The following is a 17713-nucleotide window of genomic DNA, read 5'->3' as shown; positions in this document are numbered from 1 at the left end:
TCACTAGTCACTGAACTAGATGGGGCTTTGTCTCAGTCTGGCACTTTCTTTTTAAGCTCATATTTGACCTCTTTTCCAAGTTTGAAAGAATTTATGAGTGGGCAGAACCGGGTGAAGCGAGAGGGAAATCAGAAAATGAAAGGACAAATGGGAGGCACGGGGAGCCCCAGGGTGTTGCTGCATAAACCCAGCAGCAACAGCGAGGGAGGGCTCAGACCAAGAACAGGCTGGCCAGAGCCTTTGTGCACAGCCACCCCCATTGCTCTGCTCTTTATCCCCAGATATCTTAAACATCTGTCTTCCAAGACATCTTACAGGTGCAAACAGGAGGGCCAGGGCACCCACAACATCCCTGGTGGGACACACAGGGTGCGTCCCCTGCTGAAGCATTCACCGCCACTGATGAAGCATCAAGAGTTATTCCCGGCACGTCTGGCGTGGCACTGTGGGAACCTCTGCTTCCCTGGGCATGGGTTGGGGCAGGGAACAGAAACGAAACAGCCTTTGGTGTACGAAGGCTGCCCAGAAGCCCTGGGTGTTGAAGACTGAGTGCAAGAGGCATTTACAGATGGGTATCATGGGCCCAGGACAGAGCGCTGGGAATTTCTGAGTGGGGTGATGGCAGGAGCACCCAGGAGCTTCTGGAGTAATGCAGAACCTCCACACACACGCAGGGCTCTGCCTTGGGTCCTCCTGCTTGCTGGGGTGCCTGGCTCAAGGGTGCTGGGGACGGGCAGCACTGGGGTGAAGCACACCCCATGCGAGAAGGGAAAATCAAGTCCAATGCAGAGATTTCCTTCTCATTCTTAACTTCTCAGGCAAAGCTGGGCAATGACCTGCAGGGGACCATCCCAAGGGAGCTGGGAAACAGAGAAGGAGCAAGTTAGGACATTTGAGTCCAAGAAGCAGCAAATGTTTCTGTAAATTATGTAAACTGAGTATAATTAAGCATTGGTGAGGTAACTGCAGCTTCTGTAGGCTATTGTCTCATAAAATAATATATACATATTATTACATATACATCTCATAAAAAAATAAATACATATTTTTAGGATATACTGAAAGTGTTTTGACTGGTACATAGCAACCTTAGCTATACGAAAGCATTTGTTTGGGGTTCGAAGTAGCGCCTACGGTTACAGATGCTGAACATCTTTCACAATGCACAAAACCCCAATTTCAAACATTTCTGAGTTTGCTGAACTAACCACCTACGGCTGAAATGCTTCCCTCCCCAGGTTTGACACATACAGGAGCAGCGGTCATGGTAGAGAGGATTCGTCTGCTTCAAGAGGTTGACAACATGAAGTTTAACTCTATAAAAAACAAGGAAAGGAGAAACGTGGTGTTTAGCTAATATTAGAAATCCTTAGACTGGCTGGGACTTTCTAGCACATCTCTGCCTTAGGTCAGGGACTTGACTTGAAATGGGAAGTGAAGGGCAATTCACAGGATTGCAGGAGTAGGATGAAGCCTTGGAGAATGGGGTTGTTGGCCACAAGGACTCTCAAAGACATTTTTCACCCGATAACCCTACCTGTGTCTTTGCAGGAAGCCCACCTTGAGACGCTGTGTCTTGCCTTCCAGATGCGCTGACTTCTAAGTACAGTAAAGATACCTTCAGGGAAGGACATGAGATAAAAACTAGTTTTCTTCAAAACTAGTGCTGTTTAGCCTTGTCTCATCATGTTTTTATTTGTTTTTAGGCTGGTTTCATAATAAAACTTGTGCAATCAATCTTTCTATCTCTCCTTGCCAAAAAGGCTTTGATCTTCTAGCAAATATCAATCACGCATGGCAGGAGGGCACAGTTCTCGAAGGGGCAGGTTTGCTGTCACATTCCTGTCCTCTGGATTTTGCCCTAACCCACCAATTATCTGTTCTGATGTGTGTTGGAGCGCACCCGTGCTCCACGCTCCAGCCTGCCAGCTGGCTCCTGGGGTGAGGTACGTCAAGTGCAGCAGAAGGTCTGGTGCCACTCAGCTCCTGCCCCTGCATGCCATATTGACACAACTGGGCCAGCTCTGGCTTTGTCTGCCTTGCTCAGCATCTTCCAGAGCTACTCCTGAGGCTGTACGCCTCTCATTTATCATGTTTGGTGTCTTTGAAAGCCAGATCTGGCAGGTTGGAAAGCAGCCCTCTAATTTTTCTGTTTTCCCAAAGTTGGGAGTGTTCCCATGGGAGCGCACAGGCTGGGGAGCCCCTGCAGTTAGTTAAACATTTGCAAAGACGTGAAAATTTCCCAGCAGCAGCAGCATCGAGTACTGCGGTGTCCTAGACACCGTTCACTACAGGGGGACAGATCCACGTCTGGCTGGGGCAGGGCAGAGCCAGGCCCCAGGGTGCAAGGGGAGCTCTGAGCACTGTGGTGGGCTCCTGGGAGGGGGCAGGAGGCCTGGGGACGCACGCAAAGGGGCTCTGCTGAGGAGGCGTCTGCTGCCTCCTCCCAAAGGCAGGTTTCAGAGGTGGGAACTCTTGCAGGTTTCTGCACCCATTGCTGTGAAGACAATGTCGTGTCTTTGAGGACACCTGTCTCTGGAAGGGTTACAGGTGCATTTGTCACTGACAGCCTTTTCCTTCCCTCTTTTCAGCTTCATCGCAGTCCAAAGAGGTGGGGTATGCCTGGGGGTCTCACTCTTACAGGGCACCTCTGCCTACCAACAAAGGCTGTGACCACCTGGAATCTACCGGGGAGACGCAGCCACTGGAGAAGCTCACATGTCCCCTTTCCCAGGGAATTTGGCCCCTCCAGCATTCTTCCAACCTCTTCAAATGGTGGGACCATTTCTGCTTGAGAAGGTGCTGCACAGGCACACCCCACCACATCCTGCAATGAGCAGGGCTGCAGGTTGTTGGTGCCACAGCAGACTCTGGTGTCCCAGTGTTCCCAGAGAGTCCCTGGAGATAGAGGAAGTGAGTCCGACAGCCCGGGACGTCAGCTCTACCTTGCGAAGCACGGCAGCCACATCCCGATGATAAGCTTTACCATGGACACCCAAGCTGTTGGACTAAGCTCCAGCGTGGCGGGCTGTGCATGTTAGGGAGCACCAAGGGCTGCACGGGGGCTGATGTTCTCCAGTGTGCTCCATCTCCAGCCACTCTGCACCGGTGACTGCATCACCGCGTTACCTGGGCCCAGGCTCCAGCGTCCTCCGAGGTGAAGATGTGCAGGCAGCCCCCAAGCAGTGACCGATCTCTCTGAGCTCCTTTCCAGCCTCTGCTATGCAGCAGTCCCAGGGGGCTGGAAGTCCCTGAGGACAAATTGTCCCATCTCCTGGGACACAACGTGCAAGCAGCTGAAGCCCAGCCACCTCTTGGCTGGTTTTCCAGCAGAAAATTGGAATTTTGCCAAAATGAAAATTTCCCTACAGAGCATTTCAAACATGTGAATGCTGGTTTTCCCGTAGAAATTTATTCCAGTGGAAATTCCCACCCACTCCTACTGCACATCTGACTGTGTTCCTGTGCACTCAGCTCCTTCTGATTTCACAGAAGCTGTTTCTGTGTTTCTCACCATCTTTGCCTCTGACCACTGGTGTTCCATGTTCCATCCTCTTACCAGTCACCGAGTATCTTCCTCAGGAACCTCTTGGTATCCAAAAGCCAGCCTAACTGCTTGCATCTTGTTTTAATTCCCCCCCATCTTGTGAATGCCCAGCTGCCTTGGACAAAGGCAAAGCGCTGGTGGATGGTGGGAATGCTCCTGCGCATGGGTGACGCAGTGATGCAGTAACCTGACAGTGGAGGGGGAGAGATACCTGAATTCTCGTCACTTGGCATAGGATGCTGCTGCAGCTTCTTTCGGTGATGACAGACTCCAGAGTGACACACGCTGTGCTCGGGAGGGAGGCAAAGGCCCTCGGAGCCCCAGATCTCGTGCCCTGTGGGGAGAGCTGAGCAAAGACAACTCAGATGCCCATAGCAGGCCAGCTTTGCGCTGCAGCAGCACTGTGCTGCCTGGTGACTCCACCAGCCACATCTGAATTGCAAAGTAGGCTGGGCTGAGTCTCTCTTGGCTGAGAAAGCATTTAGGGAGAGCACAAGACCTGCTTAGGACTGCCGTGCATCCTGGGTATCATCTGGAAAAGAGGTGGAGACAGGGCCAGAACGTAGGACAGCAACAGCTCAGGCCAAACGGCTGCTCAGACACTTTCACCTCGGTCTCCATCCCATTGCTCCCTGCAGCTCCTCCACCATAGAAATAATGCCTTTGGGCACCTTACTCTCTGCAGACGCCATCCATTGCCTGCCAGCCTGGCTGGGTGGCAGACTCTGTGACAAGGATGTCCTCCTGCTGCGTCCCAGCCACTCACACAAATCGCATCCCCAGTGGACTGATGGTGGGGAAAGCACTGCACCAGTCTCCAGGTGGGTGGTAAGGAGCAGCGGGGGCCCTGCACCCCCTTCCTTGTCCATCATCCCTCCCTGCTGCCTGCCACCACCCGCTGCCTGCCTCGACCTCACCCTGGGGTTTAGTGCTGTTCTCCATCCCTGTCCCAGGCCATCCTAATGTTGGTGACACAGCAGAGAGCCACCCACCAAGGGTGGCTGTGTGCAGGGTTCCCAGGGCATGGGACTCCCCCGGGAGGTGTCCAGATGCCCCAGACATGATGAAGCTGAGCAGGAGACTCTGGCCACAGCATGGAGACTGTGCAAGGAGGAGAGGGTTGCTTTCTTCCAAATTCACCACCCTGCCTACCCCAGCTGTGCTGGAGCTGGCTTGCACTTGAGGGAGCGACTCTGGAAGCAGCTTCTCCAGTGCTCAGAGTCCCTGGGGAAAGCATCTGCGCAGAGGCAGTCGTCTGTCATCGCTCCTGGTAGGCAACGTCTGACACCGCAGGCAGCATGCTCCGACTTCATCCACTCTCAGCTCTGCTGTAGCAGCTCATGAGGAGTTTTTCTTCAAATATTCTCGGGACCCCTTTTCTCCAGTTTTTCAGCCTCTTTGTAAAGAATGCAATCCCCAGATCTGTGGGCAGCTTTCCCATCTGGGATTCCCCAGCGCTTCCTACAGAGGCTCAAGCCATTGCGGCTGCAGCTCTCAGGGCCACATCCAAGGACAACACTGGCTTTGACTTTCACGATCTCTGACCCCCTAGTCAACACTGGAGACCACCTTTCCAGTCAGTGTTTCCACTACATCTGCAGTCCTGTCCTAAGGGCGGGACCAACAATACTTGCTTCTACTTACATGGCTGTGCACTGACTGCCTTAAAATATGTTTCAGTACTCTGTTTATCGAACAATCCAAATTATTTGGCATCATTATTTGCTGTCTCATGGATTTTATCACCAGTGATTACTTCCAGAGCAAAGGCAGAAATACTGAGGTATCAATCACATCTCAAATCCTTTCATACCCGTAGGAACACCTCCACCCCACTGCAGTTCTTCACTAACTGGTGCTCTTAGAGATCTGCCATGGCCACTCAGTATGTGCTTTGCTTACTTTTATACCTTAGATTAACCACTCCTACGTCTTGCAGTTGTATGTAAAAAGCATTTCCCTAGACTCTGTTACAGCTGTGCGGTTACTGCTATCAATTAAATTTTAACTTTCTCAAAAGAAGAATTCAGTTTGTTTGGCAGCTCCATGATGACTGGCATGAATTATATATTCCTAATGATTGATTTCCTCGTTTATGAAATTCCGTATTAGCTTTTCCAGCACTGGGACTGATGTCTTACCCCAAGGCAGGTGAAATTTCCAGCTGAGTTCAGTGCTGCTCCCCTGAAGTTTCTAGGTTTTATGCTGACTTACTCTGGCCACGGGAGGAACTGCACCATGCACAGGCAAGGGGACACCACACAAACACCAGTCCCATGCTCTCCTCCAACTCCCCTGCATCCAGAAGGTGTCAGACACAAAGAGCCGGATCACGCTACACACATGCTAATTGCTAACAGGCAACCGTGTTAAGTTCTTGTGCCAAACCATGGCTAAGGGTTGCCACGATATGCCAGGAGGCAGCGACAGGAAAAGCAAAGACCTTTGCTCGCCGCAGAGCCCGCACAAAGATCAGCTGGTGGATGCAGTCGTACCTGCCATTTACACAGCTTCCACCCTGGGAAAACCCTGCAGGTACCCGTTGCCTTCAGATGATCAAAGAGCCTGAGGACGCAGCAAGAGTGGAAGTCGTGCGGTGACAACGTCTGTGCTGGCTGAGCCTGGCTGCTGGAGGTTGTGATCTGGGCTGTTCCCGATGCCAGGACAACACGGCCCGGTGGGAGGCATGACCTGAGAGGGAAGCAGGCGTTTCTCAGATCTCTGCAACCGTGCCAGGAACAAGAGTCTCTGGAGACAAAAAATGAATGGAGGCACAGAGGGAAGGCCCTGACTCTGAGTGCGATCATCCGAGACTCATGGGCGACACAGGAGGGTCTCAGTAGCTGTGCTCCTTTTTCTCCCTACAGGGAACTCCAGATAATAAGGAGGAAAGACCTTTTGTGCTCCAATGTGAGCAAGCCAAATAATATTTCAAAGCCTGCCTTTTTCCTTTGTCTTCTCTGCTAAGTCCCCTGCTGTGGCCAGCTCTTGCCTTTATTATTTTACCGCCATCACACCCACCAGGGTCCGGGTCTGTATAGCCCACTCCAAAACAGTTTCTTCCCAGCCAACCTGCTGCAAATGTACCTGGTAGGCAGAGGATGGGATGAAGTCAAAGGCGTGCAGTCTAAGGGTATGTATGCAACTCTCTTTAACTTGCACCCCTTGTCCCTTTGAGACAGCACGCAGGCCCCTCGGGGTGGCCAGAGCCACACCACATGAGTACCACAAAGCCCTCAGCTCCATGCGGGGAGGAGTGGGAACGACGCGGTGACACCGAGAAGGCTAAAGCGCGCCTGGAAGTCTGTGCTGAGAGCACGGCAGGATCGGCGTGGAGCTCCACGCAAAGCACTGCAAGAGTTAAGGCGAGGTGGGGCCGTTTCCCTTCTCTCACGGAGCACATCATAACTGCCGTGGGTTTCATTGCTTTCCCAAGCAATTGTCCGCAGCTTCTCTGGGAGGGTCTCATAGCTGGCAGGGTGCTGGGTAGCACAGCAGCTCCTCGTGTGCTGAGACCCTGCGGCATTACACAACGGCCATTTTGCTTCTGCAGCTTCTTCCGAGTGCATGTGGGCAACGTGGGACACAGACAAAATGGTTTCCATGGCAACTTGCACTTCAGAGATGCCAGTGAGAAAATTTGCGTTGGGGGAAAAAAAATTCTGCTTCAACTCACGTTGCAAGCAAGCACAGAGGTGGGCTGCGGCAATACCCTAGAAATGGCTGAGGTAAAAATATCTCCGGTGATTTTTCTTCTGCAGTGCTCAGCCTGCTCCCCTCGTGGCTGGCGTTCCGTGGGCTGGCTGGTGGCATTTGCCCCATTACAAAGCAACACCCGGTCGCTCTCTGCAAGCCCTTTGTTTTTTCCAAAAAGGCCAAAGTGGCAGCTCTGGGGAGCAATGTGCCGTTCTGGCCACCTCGCCCCTCTGGCCCTGGAACGGGAGAGGCAGGGTCCAGGAGTGAAACTCAGTCCCTTTCAGCCATGGAGCTGGACTGTCCTCCAGCTGTTGGCCACTAGCTGCTGTGCCTCCTTTTCCTTTGGGGAGGCTAATGGTAGCCCAGGGGCAGGTAGAGAAAGAGAACCCCAAGAAAGCTCCTCAGCAGACAAATCTTAAGGTCACATCCCGGAGTACTGTGGTGAATTTAATGGAGGAAAATGGCCGTTTGCCCTGTGAGCTAATGTCTGGAAGGGTGGTGGCTCTGTCTGGAGGGACAGAGTGAAGCCAAGGGACCAGGCTGAGCATCTGCTCAAGGTCTCTGCCCACGGGGTGTGTTGGTCAAGGGGGAGTTCTGCCGCACAGACCCTGACGGGATGAAAACCATCACAGGCAGCTCTCCCCAGCCAGGGGAGGGGAAGCGTGGTGTTCAGAGATGCTGCATAACTGGGACAGGAACAACTCCTGAAGACCCCGGGTTACGCCAGTCTGGTGTGATTACGCCTGGGGAAGCCCCTGCTTGACCCAGTATCTGGCGCGATTACGCCTGCCAGAGCAAGGGCGGTGCCGAACGGGCAGCCCAGGTGAAACGGACGGAGCGGGACCCCCGGGAGCCGCTCCCCGCTGCGGCCGGAGGCTCAGCCCCGGGAGAGCTCCGCGCCCCCGCGCCAGCCACCCTCCCCAGCGCCGCGGGACCCAGACCGCCGCTCCCGCGGGGTCCAGCACTGCGGGCAGCAGCCCCCCGGGGCGCGGGGGGGGTCTGTGCGTCCAACCGACCCCGCACCGGCGCCCGGCGGGGCGGGGCGCTGCCGCAGCGCCCGGGGCGGCCGGGGGTCCCCGCCGCGCTCCGCCGGGGGCCGGGGGCGGGCCGGGGGGAGGGCGCTGCGGCAGCGCGGGGCCGGCGGAGCGGGAGGAGCCGGCGGAGCGGGAGGAGCGGCGCGGAGCGGGCGGTTCAGCACCGGGGAGAGCGCCCCGAGCCGCGCCGGGCCGGGCCGGGCCGGGCCCCGCATGGGGCCGCGCTGAGCGGGGCGGGCGGCCCCTCTGCGGCGGGGCGGGGGCCCGGCGGGCTCCGGGCCGCCCGTGGATGAGCACCATGCGGCTGCTGCTGCTCGCCCTGCTCTTCTCCTCCTCCTTCGCCCGCGCCGGCTGCGACCCCAAGATCGTCAACATCGGCGCGGTGCTGAGCACCAAGAAGCACGAACAGATCTTCCGCGAAGCGGTGAACCAGGCCAACAAGCGGCACGGCACCTGGAAGCTCCAGCTCAACGCCACCTCGGTCACGCACAAGCCCAACGCCATCCAGATGGCCCTCTCCGTCTGCGAGGACCTCATCTCCAGCCAGGTACCCCGGGCCGGCGACTCCCCCCCCCGCCGCCGCCGCCGCCGCCGGGCCCCCCCGCCCCGTCCCCGGAGGGCACCGAGCTGCGGCCGCTGCGACCCCGGCCCCGCGGTGCCCCCCGGCCGCCCCCGGGGCTGGGGCGGGCAGAGCCGGGGCGAGCGGGGTCCTGCCCCGGGGCTCCGGGACCCCGCTGCCCGCATTGCAGCCTTTATGTAAGCGCGGCCGGGCTGCACGCACCCCCCCCCCACGGGCCCCCGCACACCCCCCGGGCACCCACGGGCCCCCGCACACCCCTCGGGCACCCACGGGCTCACACACGCACCCCAGGCACACACAGACAGAGCGGGCGTGCAGGCATGGCCACGCAACCCCACGCGTGCAGACAGCAACATGCATGCACGCATACACGGCGCACAGACACGCACTGCCGTGGGCACACGCGGGCACACGCAGAGCTACATGTGGACGTGCTGTGTGCACGCATGGGCATCCACGCGCTGGGGGAGATGGGGAGCGCCATGCGTGCACACACGCTGCGCGCTCACGTATTGCTGTGGGAATGCCCGTGGGCCGCGCTGCGTGCACACGCACACGCTATAGGCACACATGCATCGCTGTGCAAACACGGGCACATGCAGAGAACACTGCATGTCCACACTCGTACCAGTGTTCAGACACACTGGTGCACACACATTATGCCACATGCATACACGCTTCCGTGTGCACACATGAGCACATGCTGCAGTGGGTGCACACACACACACACACTGCCACACAAACACACCCCACTGTGTGCACTACACACATGCACACACACTGCTTCACACCCCCAGGTCACACGCGTTGGCTGTGCACCACCGCCACACACCCCCCCACCGCACACAGCACCAGGGCCCCCCAGCACCACACAATGCATGCAGCAGGCACACAAGCACACCCACTGCCATGCACACACAGGAGGCACAGGCACACAGCGACAGAGACTGCAGACACGTAGATGCAGCATGCACACACCCGCACAGACGCAGAGAGCCGTGGGCACGCACACAGCACATGCTGTGCATGCATGCCTGCACACACGAGCACAGCGTGCACCTCCCTCCTGTCTACATGGATCGCTCAGCACACGCAAGGGAGCAGGCCGACTCTGCAGCGGTGGTGGGTGCAGCCTGGGTGCCCTGGGTGCCCCGGGCAGCCTGTGGCCAGGCCCCCCCATCTCCCCTGCGTGTGCTCTGGGTGCTGAGCCCAGCTAACCAGCCCCATTCCCCCACTCGGGGCCATCAGGCAGGCAGGTACAAACCCACCTCCACCTCAAACGCACCTGTGCACATGCAAAAGGTGCACACGGACCCATGCATAGGTACAAACGCACACGAATTGTACGAACGCCTGCACCACGGAGACTCACATGCCCCAACACGCACCACGGAGACTCACATGCCCCAACACGCACACGCAGGCACACACAAAGCCGGGGAGAGGGGAGGGAGCTGGAGGGGCCAGAGGTGCACATGCGGAGCAGAGCTGACACATTCGCAGCTCAGCTTCCCAATGTGGAGATGGAGGACGGCTGGAGGCATCCCTGGGGATGCTGGCAGAGCTGGGCAGCAAGTGCAGTGCAGGCTGTAAAAGATACCCGCTGCGTGGCAGGGAGCAGGGAGAGGGCTCAGTCGGGTCCCTCGCTGAGCCGAGGCTCCGTTTAAGCAACCCGGCTGATGGATGCCTGTGTCCGTGCCACCGCTAAGCCTTGTCCCCATGGCAAACCCCATGGAGCCCTGGGCCGGTGCAGGGTTGCAGGCACTGGCACGTCCCTGCGTGAGCCGTGGGATGTGGGGGGGCGGCTAAGCCGGGGTGCAGAAGGGGCTGCGGGTGCTGGGGGTTAGGGTGCTGGGGTGGCCACGCTGTCCCAACATGCAGGGGTTCTCCTGGCCCCAACAGCCCCAGTGTGGGGCACAGCCACCCTCTGTCCTCGCTCGCTGGCGCTGTGCCCAAGCAGGGGGCTGCGAGGCAGAGGAGGGGCTGGGAGCCCGCGCATGCAAAATGGCTCCTGTCGGTCAGCTGCTGTGCGGCACGGCGTAGCCCTCGCCCCCACGCAGCCCCCCGCCTCTCCCCCCAGTGCCTGGTCCTGCCCCAAGGCCCATGCCCCAGCCCTGCTGGGTGCAGGTCCTCGCCCACCCCTCATGTCAGCACGGCACCGGGCACCTCTGCGCAGGGCACTCCCCAGGTGACCTCCCCAGCCCCTTCCCCAATAATTCCTCCCTTCTCCCATAACAGGGTCTCCAGCCCCTGCCCCAGCTTGCTCTGCACCCTCTGCTTGCTCCCACCCAACGCCAGGCGGGATCTTCTCCCCACCCCACTGGGTGTTCAGGTCCCCTTCCCCAGGCATGCTTCATCCTCCCCTCCCGTCCGAGCAAGCTGTCCCTCCAGCCCGGGCGCAGGGCACCTCCCGGGGCTCGGCAGATGCTTGGAGGAGGAAGAAGTGTTATTTCCTCCCAGACATCAAAGTCCTCGCACTGGAGACCTGTCACCAGCTGCGGACATTCCTTGTGCTGGGAAAGGGCATTAGTGTAACAAAGGATCCCCCAGGGATTACCCAGCTCCTTCCTCTCTATTTGACGCAAAATAGCATCCTGCTGGAGACCAAAATCCCAGCCCTGTAATAACAGCAGGATCTTGCCGAGATCCTCCTTTCCCCATTTCGGTATAACCCATCGCCCCGGCGTGCTGCGGGCAGATCCCGGCTCCTGCCCCCCAGCTTTCTCATTTCTCCGCGTGCTGAGGGCCAGATGGCTGATTTGCTCCGTGGCTCTGCGCTCCCTCTCCTGCCCGGAGTCCCAGCTGACCACTTTGTTTGTAATAGTCCTCGGAGGGGAATTACAACCCAGTATTAAATGTGTGGTTAAAGAAATCGCATTACACACTGTGACTGTAAGGGAGATGTTTCCCTTTAATCTGTAATCCATGAAAGTTATTAGTTTAGCGAGCAGAGCGGCTAGCCACGGCATTTCCATTAAGATATGACCCTGAGCAGACCCATCACCTCCACGCCAGCTGCAGCCCGAGCCGCGGCACAGCACCCCTCGCTCCCCGGCGCAGCCCTCGCTTCGCTGTTCCCGATGATTTCAATGCCGTTACCGTGTTAACGTGGGGCTGTTTGATGTTGCAGAAAAGAAAAGGAAAATAATCACACTCGATGGCCGATGTGCTCCTGTGAAATAATGTTTGTGTCATGTATCCTGTCCTACAGGTCTATGCAATATTAGTTAGTCACCCTCCTGCTCCCAACGATCACCTAACACCAACACCCGTATCATACACAGCTGGCTTCTACAGGATCCCTGTCATTGGTCTGACAACACGCATGTCTATATATTCTGATAAGGTAACTGCTGCATGTTTCTAGTCTAGTACCTCATACATGTGGTGTAAATCAAGAGTGCCCGTCAGGAGGGTTAATGATGTCTACACTACCCTGCCTATCTATGTGTCTGTCTGTCCGTCCATCCTCTCCAGTCAAACCTGCAGCTCCCTCTCTCTCGCTCCCGCATTCCCTGGTACATTATTTTTTCGCAGCTGCCAGTGTTGACCTACATAGTGCTGGATGATTTCTGCAGCGTTTCTCTGCCAGGCGGCTGGGCTTGCTGCTCTTCAGCCGCGGCAAAATGCACAAACTAGCTCCTGCCCTGCTCGCTAGTGACAGCTGGGGGGGTCCTGGGTGCTCCTCGGGTGCGGGGGGACCGGCGGAGGGGCAGGAGCATCCTAGTGGAGCTTGTGCATCAGGCAGGAGCTCTCTGGGGCTTGAAGGTTGGTTGGTTGTGTTCACTTCTCTGGTTTTATGTGATATTGGTAGGGGAGATAATAGAATTGACTAACAACTTATCCCGAGGCTTTAAATGATGTTCAGTCCGGCCAGCATTCAAGAAAGAGGTTCAGATTCCAGTGTCTCAAACCACCGTCTGCTCTCCCTGTGGAAACACGGAGACTTTCAGGCTGGATGAGGTCCTGCTGGGGGGGGGGGGGGGCGGGGGGCAATGCCCTGGCCTGGGCCATGAGATGCTGCCATGGCCGGCTCTCCCACTGGCCGCTCAGCTCACAACCCGTCTTGCAAACACGTTTTGTGATTAGCAAAAGCAAAAGGAGGAGCTGAGCAGAGGCAGGCAGACCACGCGCCATTGCAGCCCTGGTGGAGGTTTTCATCCAGGTGCACAAGGTTAGTGCGTGAGATCGGGCCTGTTTTGAAGCACGAATGCTTGGAAAATGTGAATATTCACAAATGCAAATGTTCAGTGCAAAAATAGTCACTCCTCCTACATGCTAAATGAAGTCAAATTTCAGGAGGGAGGAGCAGAGGCTCCCAGAGATGCAGCCCGCAGGACTGCTCGGCTGGAGCAGCAGCAGGTCTGGGCATCTCCCACCCAGTGAAACCATGGTAGGACAACCAGCAAGCCAAGGCCACGGCAGTGACAGCAACAGTGGCTGCCAGGGACTGGGGACCCACACGCCCTGGCAGGGTCCGGTCAGGCACTGTTAGAAGGAAGATGATGGTAACAGAGCTGGCAGACGGAGGGAGAGGGCAGGCAGCAGGTAGGAAATGTGCAGGGGGAATTTGGTTCATGCTGCCATGGGGAGGAGATAGGTCTGATCAGCAATGTCACCGAGAGGGACCTTGTCACAGTGCACACGATGGCAGGGAGAGGGGACCGTATATGGGTCATCAGCAGGTGACTGAGGGTGAAGTCTGATGAGACTTCATCTCAGCAGAGCCGTGCTCACCGAAGCAAATTGGCGGCATTTTCCACGGCACGGCCTTGTGCTGAATTTGCGTGCTAACCCTGAGGGGGCAGGAGCTTCCCTGGCAGACTCTGCTTCAGCCATTTTTTTTCCTATTTAAAGCATGTTTTCTGCAAAAGTGGCTCATAAAAATCACCCGGCTCACTTCAGAGCTGGGGGAGGGACCCACTGCGGCAGTGGCAACCCACTGCGGTGGCAGGGAGATGCTCCCCACTGAATATTTGGGGGTGTTGGGCAGGTCAAGGGCTGTGGGGTGCACTCGCCTGGCAGGGACTCAGCAGGGAGGCCACACTGCCTGCACCGGGCACGTCTCACCCCTCCGAGCACTCCTGCCTGGCTGGCCTCTTGCTCGGACTCCTGCCCACCGAGATAGCCGGGGGCTTGAGGACTTTGAGCTCTCTGCAGAGTTGCAGGCAGGAGATGGGGCAAAGGCAGGGACTGGGTGGGTAGAGGAGCAAGGATGTTGAAAAGTGGACTGGCAGGAGCTGGAGGGGACAGCAAAGGTGGGAGTGGAGTGGAGGACAGCAGAGCAAGGGAGTGAGAAGGCATGGGACAGGACGGTGCAAGGCTCTGCACTCCCCATGCAGGACAGGCTGGCTGGTGCGACACAGGGACATTCAGCTGTTCCCTTTTTGGCTTCCACTGATCAGCTTGTCTTTTTTTTTAATTCAGGAAATTATATCTTTCAGCTTAGTTTCTATGGAAACAAGCTTGTAAGATCACTTTGTGTGTATGCCCCTGATTGGTTTTGAAGGCATCAGCCAATTTTAGCTAAATTTCACAGGGGGTTGAAGTCTCAGAGTTAATTATGGTCCTCCCAAGGTTAAGCTGCTAGGGAGACGAAAGGCGTGGGCCTCGGCATGGACAGGTTTGCCCAGTACCTTTTGATGCTCTTGGAGCATCTCCAGTTGAGCATAGTGGTCCATGAGCCGTAGCCAGTCTTTCAATAAAGATACCCGAGGGAAGCAAGCTTTATTGCTCCCAGTATTCAAAGAACTATTTGTTCTAGAAATGGTATTACAGCTATCAAGCTGAGAACTCTGACTTGGCAGCCTTTGTTTGGCCTCCTTGCGTGTACATCTTAGGAAAGATGTTTTATGAAACCTGTTTCTTCACTGAGATCCTCACATCATTCAGCACAGTCCTGCCTGCACGGCGAGGGGGTCTCTGAAATCCCGATCACCTCTGAGCGAGGTGAGCAGGGAACTGCAGGAGGAGAGGGGAGGGTCTCACGGTAATGGCAGCAGAGTGGTACCCATCGCTGTGGTGTCTGTCACTGTGGAGAGCCCTTCGTGGACTCCTCATGGACTGAGCACTGCAAAAATCACGCTCTGACCTTCTCATGCTGGGCCCCCCTGAACGGACAGGCTGGACTATGGCTTTAGTGCTTCTGTTCCCCATGTGTCATTGGGGGTACTTATATCTCCTTTACATCTCAGCTGAAAAAATGAGATGACATTGACGTCTTGACAATATGAGAAATATGAAATAACACTGAGAGCATGAGAATGAAGCTCGTGGGGAAATGCGCAGCTCAAGAGCTGGGAAGGTCTGGTGCTGTTCGTCACCACCATGTGGGAGCACACCTACGTGATGGGGATGAAGGGACATGGAAATGGATGAAGGGAGATGGAAAATGGAGTTTAGTCATTCTATGCTTGGAGAGCCATTTCAATGTCCAGCACCTGGTCCTGGCAGTTGAAATGAGGTCTGTCTCTCTCTTTTTCTCTCTCTCTCCAGCCTGGGCCTGTGAATGGCTTTTCCTTGGTCCCTTGTCTCAGTATAACCACTCCATGCCCTCTCAGGGGTTACCGCTCACTGAGACGGGTATTTTTCTTTATTATTGGTCTCACTGGCAACCAACGCTCAGCAGAAATGGTGTTAGTCACCGTGGGAAGCTGCACTGAAAGCAGGGAGAAAAGTGATTTCCCTCGACTGAGGTCAGGGTCAGGACTCCTTCACTGGCACCTGCAAGAAGCGACTGGAGAGGCTGGTTAATGTCACGCAGAGACATTTGCCCCGGGAACGGGTCTCACAGCCACCGGCAAGCAGCACAGCCGTCACAGGGCCGGCCTGCAGTGCGTCAGAGCAGATGAGGGGCTCTGTGCGCTGCAGCCTGCGCTGATGGCAGTGATGGAGCCCACTCATCCCAGCAGAGGAGAGCTCTTCACAGGCTCTCAGGATTCAAGCTGGGAGGAGGACAGAGCAGCCCTACCACTCCACAAGGCTGCTGCTGCAGTCCCGGGCCATTCCCCAGAGGATAACAAGTCCTTTTCTCCGGGCACTGCAGGGGAAAGGCATACGATGCGTTTGCGCCTGAGCTTTCCATAAGTCTGCCCCCACTAAAATCCCTCCCAGCACACGTCTCAGCTATTGCAGAGTTCTCTCAGCTCCCTCCCACGTCCACAGCTATCACGCGGGGCAGTGGGCAGGCTGCTTTCTGGTGGGGCTCAGAGACACGTGTGCTGGCTGGTGGGCAGGCTGAGCAGAGCAGGGGGCAGAGCAGCCTGGACTCCTTCCATGGAGACACTGGCCAAGGCTTCTTTTCTGTACCCAGCTGATGATTTTTGCTAAATTATCAGGAACTTATATCGGGATCTCTGTCAATCTCCTCGAAACTGCCCAGACAGCTCGGTTTTGGGGTGCATTGCTAAAAGGGGGACTGACCCCATTATTTCCCTAGGTAATGAAAAAAAAAGCACATCATTTCCTCAAGCCTGTAGGAAAAATTACTCTACCAGCCATGGACCGTGAGCTGTGATGAGCTCTTAGGCAGACAGAGGTAAAGAAGATAGGAACCCTTTCACTCATGGACCTGTATGTGGTCCTTATATGGACACACTTGCACTGCCTGCTGGCCCCACAGCCATGCCTGCACACTCCCTATACATGTGCACATCCCCTATGCATGCAGACTCCATCGACAGGCACCCACGCGTGCGCCCTCCCCCAGGCATGGCATGGCCACGTGCAGACTCTTTGTGCGCAGCTATTCAAGCGCCCAAGCACGTTCCCTACATGGGTACATGCACACACATGCTTTCTGCGTGTATATGCCTACATTTATGCATAGACAGAGTCCTTGCTTGCATACGTGCATACACACAGACATGATCTACTCAAATTCAGCTCCTCTTCAGGCATACTCATGTCAACAAAGTCTGTACCACTAATAATTTGTGATTCCTAAGAGACTGGACCCAGGTCATGTCCCCAGCCTCATAACCACACTCATCCCCAGTGCGTTTAGGCTCCAGCCCTGTGGGTTTCTGCTGAGCTGAATCCATGTGGAAGCCTGGATTCAGTCCCAACCTGTATTTACTTACCTTTCGCAGAAATAGAATTAAGTGAGGAAGCACAGGGCTGAGCAGTCAGGTTTTGGTGGGAGATAGGAGGGGACATTGCAGAAAGCTGCTCCTCGGCTCGGGTCTGCTGACCGATTCCCACGCTCATATCCCAGCCCTCCTGGCATGCAGCAGGCACACTCGGAGGAGAGCAAATGATGTGAATCCTGCAAAACATCTTACAAGGCAAACTGCTGATTTGTAATTAGGAGCATTTTTGCTGTGTGCCTGATCTGAGGGGAGCGGGCTATGACCTGTGACAGCTCAGCGTCAAAGCACTCGTAGCAGTACTTCAGCGACAGTGTGATGAGTGGTGCAGCCAAAATGGGTGACAGTTGTCTCATGGAGACTGTGTTAAAATGTCAGGTCTTTATAACAGTTATTTGCCTAAAAAAGGGCTTACTACGATGCCAAAAATCATTGCATCCATATACTTTGCAGTACAGCTCCATGTGCCCGTGCCCATGGCCGGGAAAGCTCTGTGCTGGGTTCAGAGGGATTTGCCAGAGTCCTGTCACTGCCTATGCTGTGATGTGGGTTATCAAATCACACAAAACCTGTTTGCAAACTGCCTCTGCCCATCACAAGTTGGACTCGTTAACCTTTAGGGGGGACTTTACTTTCACTTTTCTGCCAACCTTTGGGCCCTGCAGAGAAGTTCAGGAGTCCCAGGTGCTTCACAAGCTGAGCGCAGAATGTGAGTGCTCATCCTGAAATCTAGACTTGGCAGTTGTAATTAGTTATTCTTCATTATCCT

General features: G+C 55.9%; 1 protein-coding gene across 15 annotated transcripts in view; it reads left to right on the top strand.

Annotated features, from left to right (window-relative positions):
* Window positions 1–8479: 8479 nt before the first annotated feature.
* The window catches only part of GRIN1 (glutamate ionotropic receptor NMDA type subunit 1), a 39965-nt gene continuing 30731 nt past the window's right edge, over window positions 8480–17713 (top strand). For all 15 annotated transcript variants that reach the window (XR_015703679.1, XR_015703678.1, XM_087752842.1 and 12 more), the window contains exons 1-2: window positions 8480–8824; window positions 12069–12203. Coding sequence is in view for 13 of the 15 variants with exons in the window: in XM_087752842.1 (XP_087608968.1) it covers window positions 8567–8824; window positions 12069–12203 (393 nt within the window). In the remaining 2 variants the exon portion in view is untranslated. The remainder of the gene's footprint in view (window positions 8825–12068; window positions 12204–17713) is intronic.

The sequence above is a fragment of the Nipponia nippon genome, unplaced genomic scaffold, assembly GCF_047370975.1.
Source record: "Nipponia nippon isolate SJK-2023a ecotype South Korea unplaced genomic scaffold, ASM4737097v1 scaffold_16, whole genome shotgun sequence".
Taxonomy (NCBI): Eukaryota; Metazoa; Chordata; class Aves; order Pelecaniformes; family Threskiornithidae; genus Nipponia; species Nipponia nippon.
This window is presented reverse-complemented; position numbering and strand designations above follow the sequence as displayed.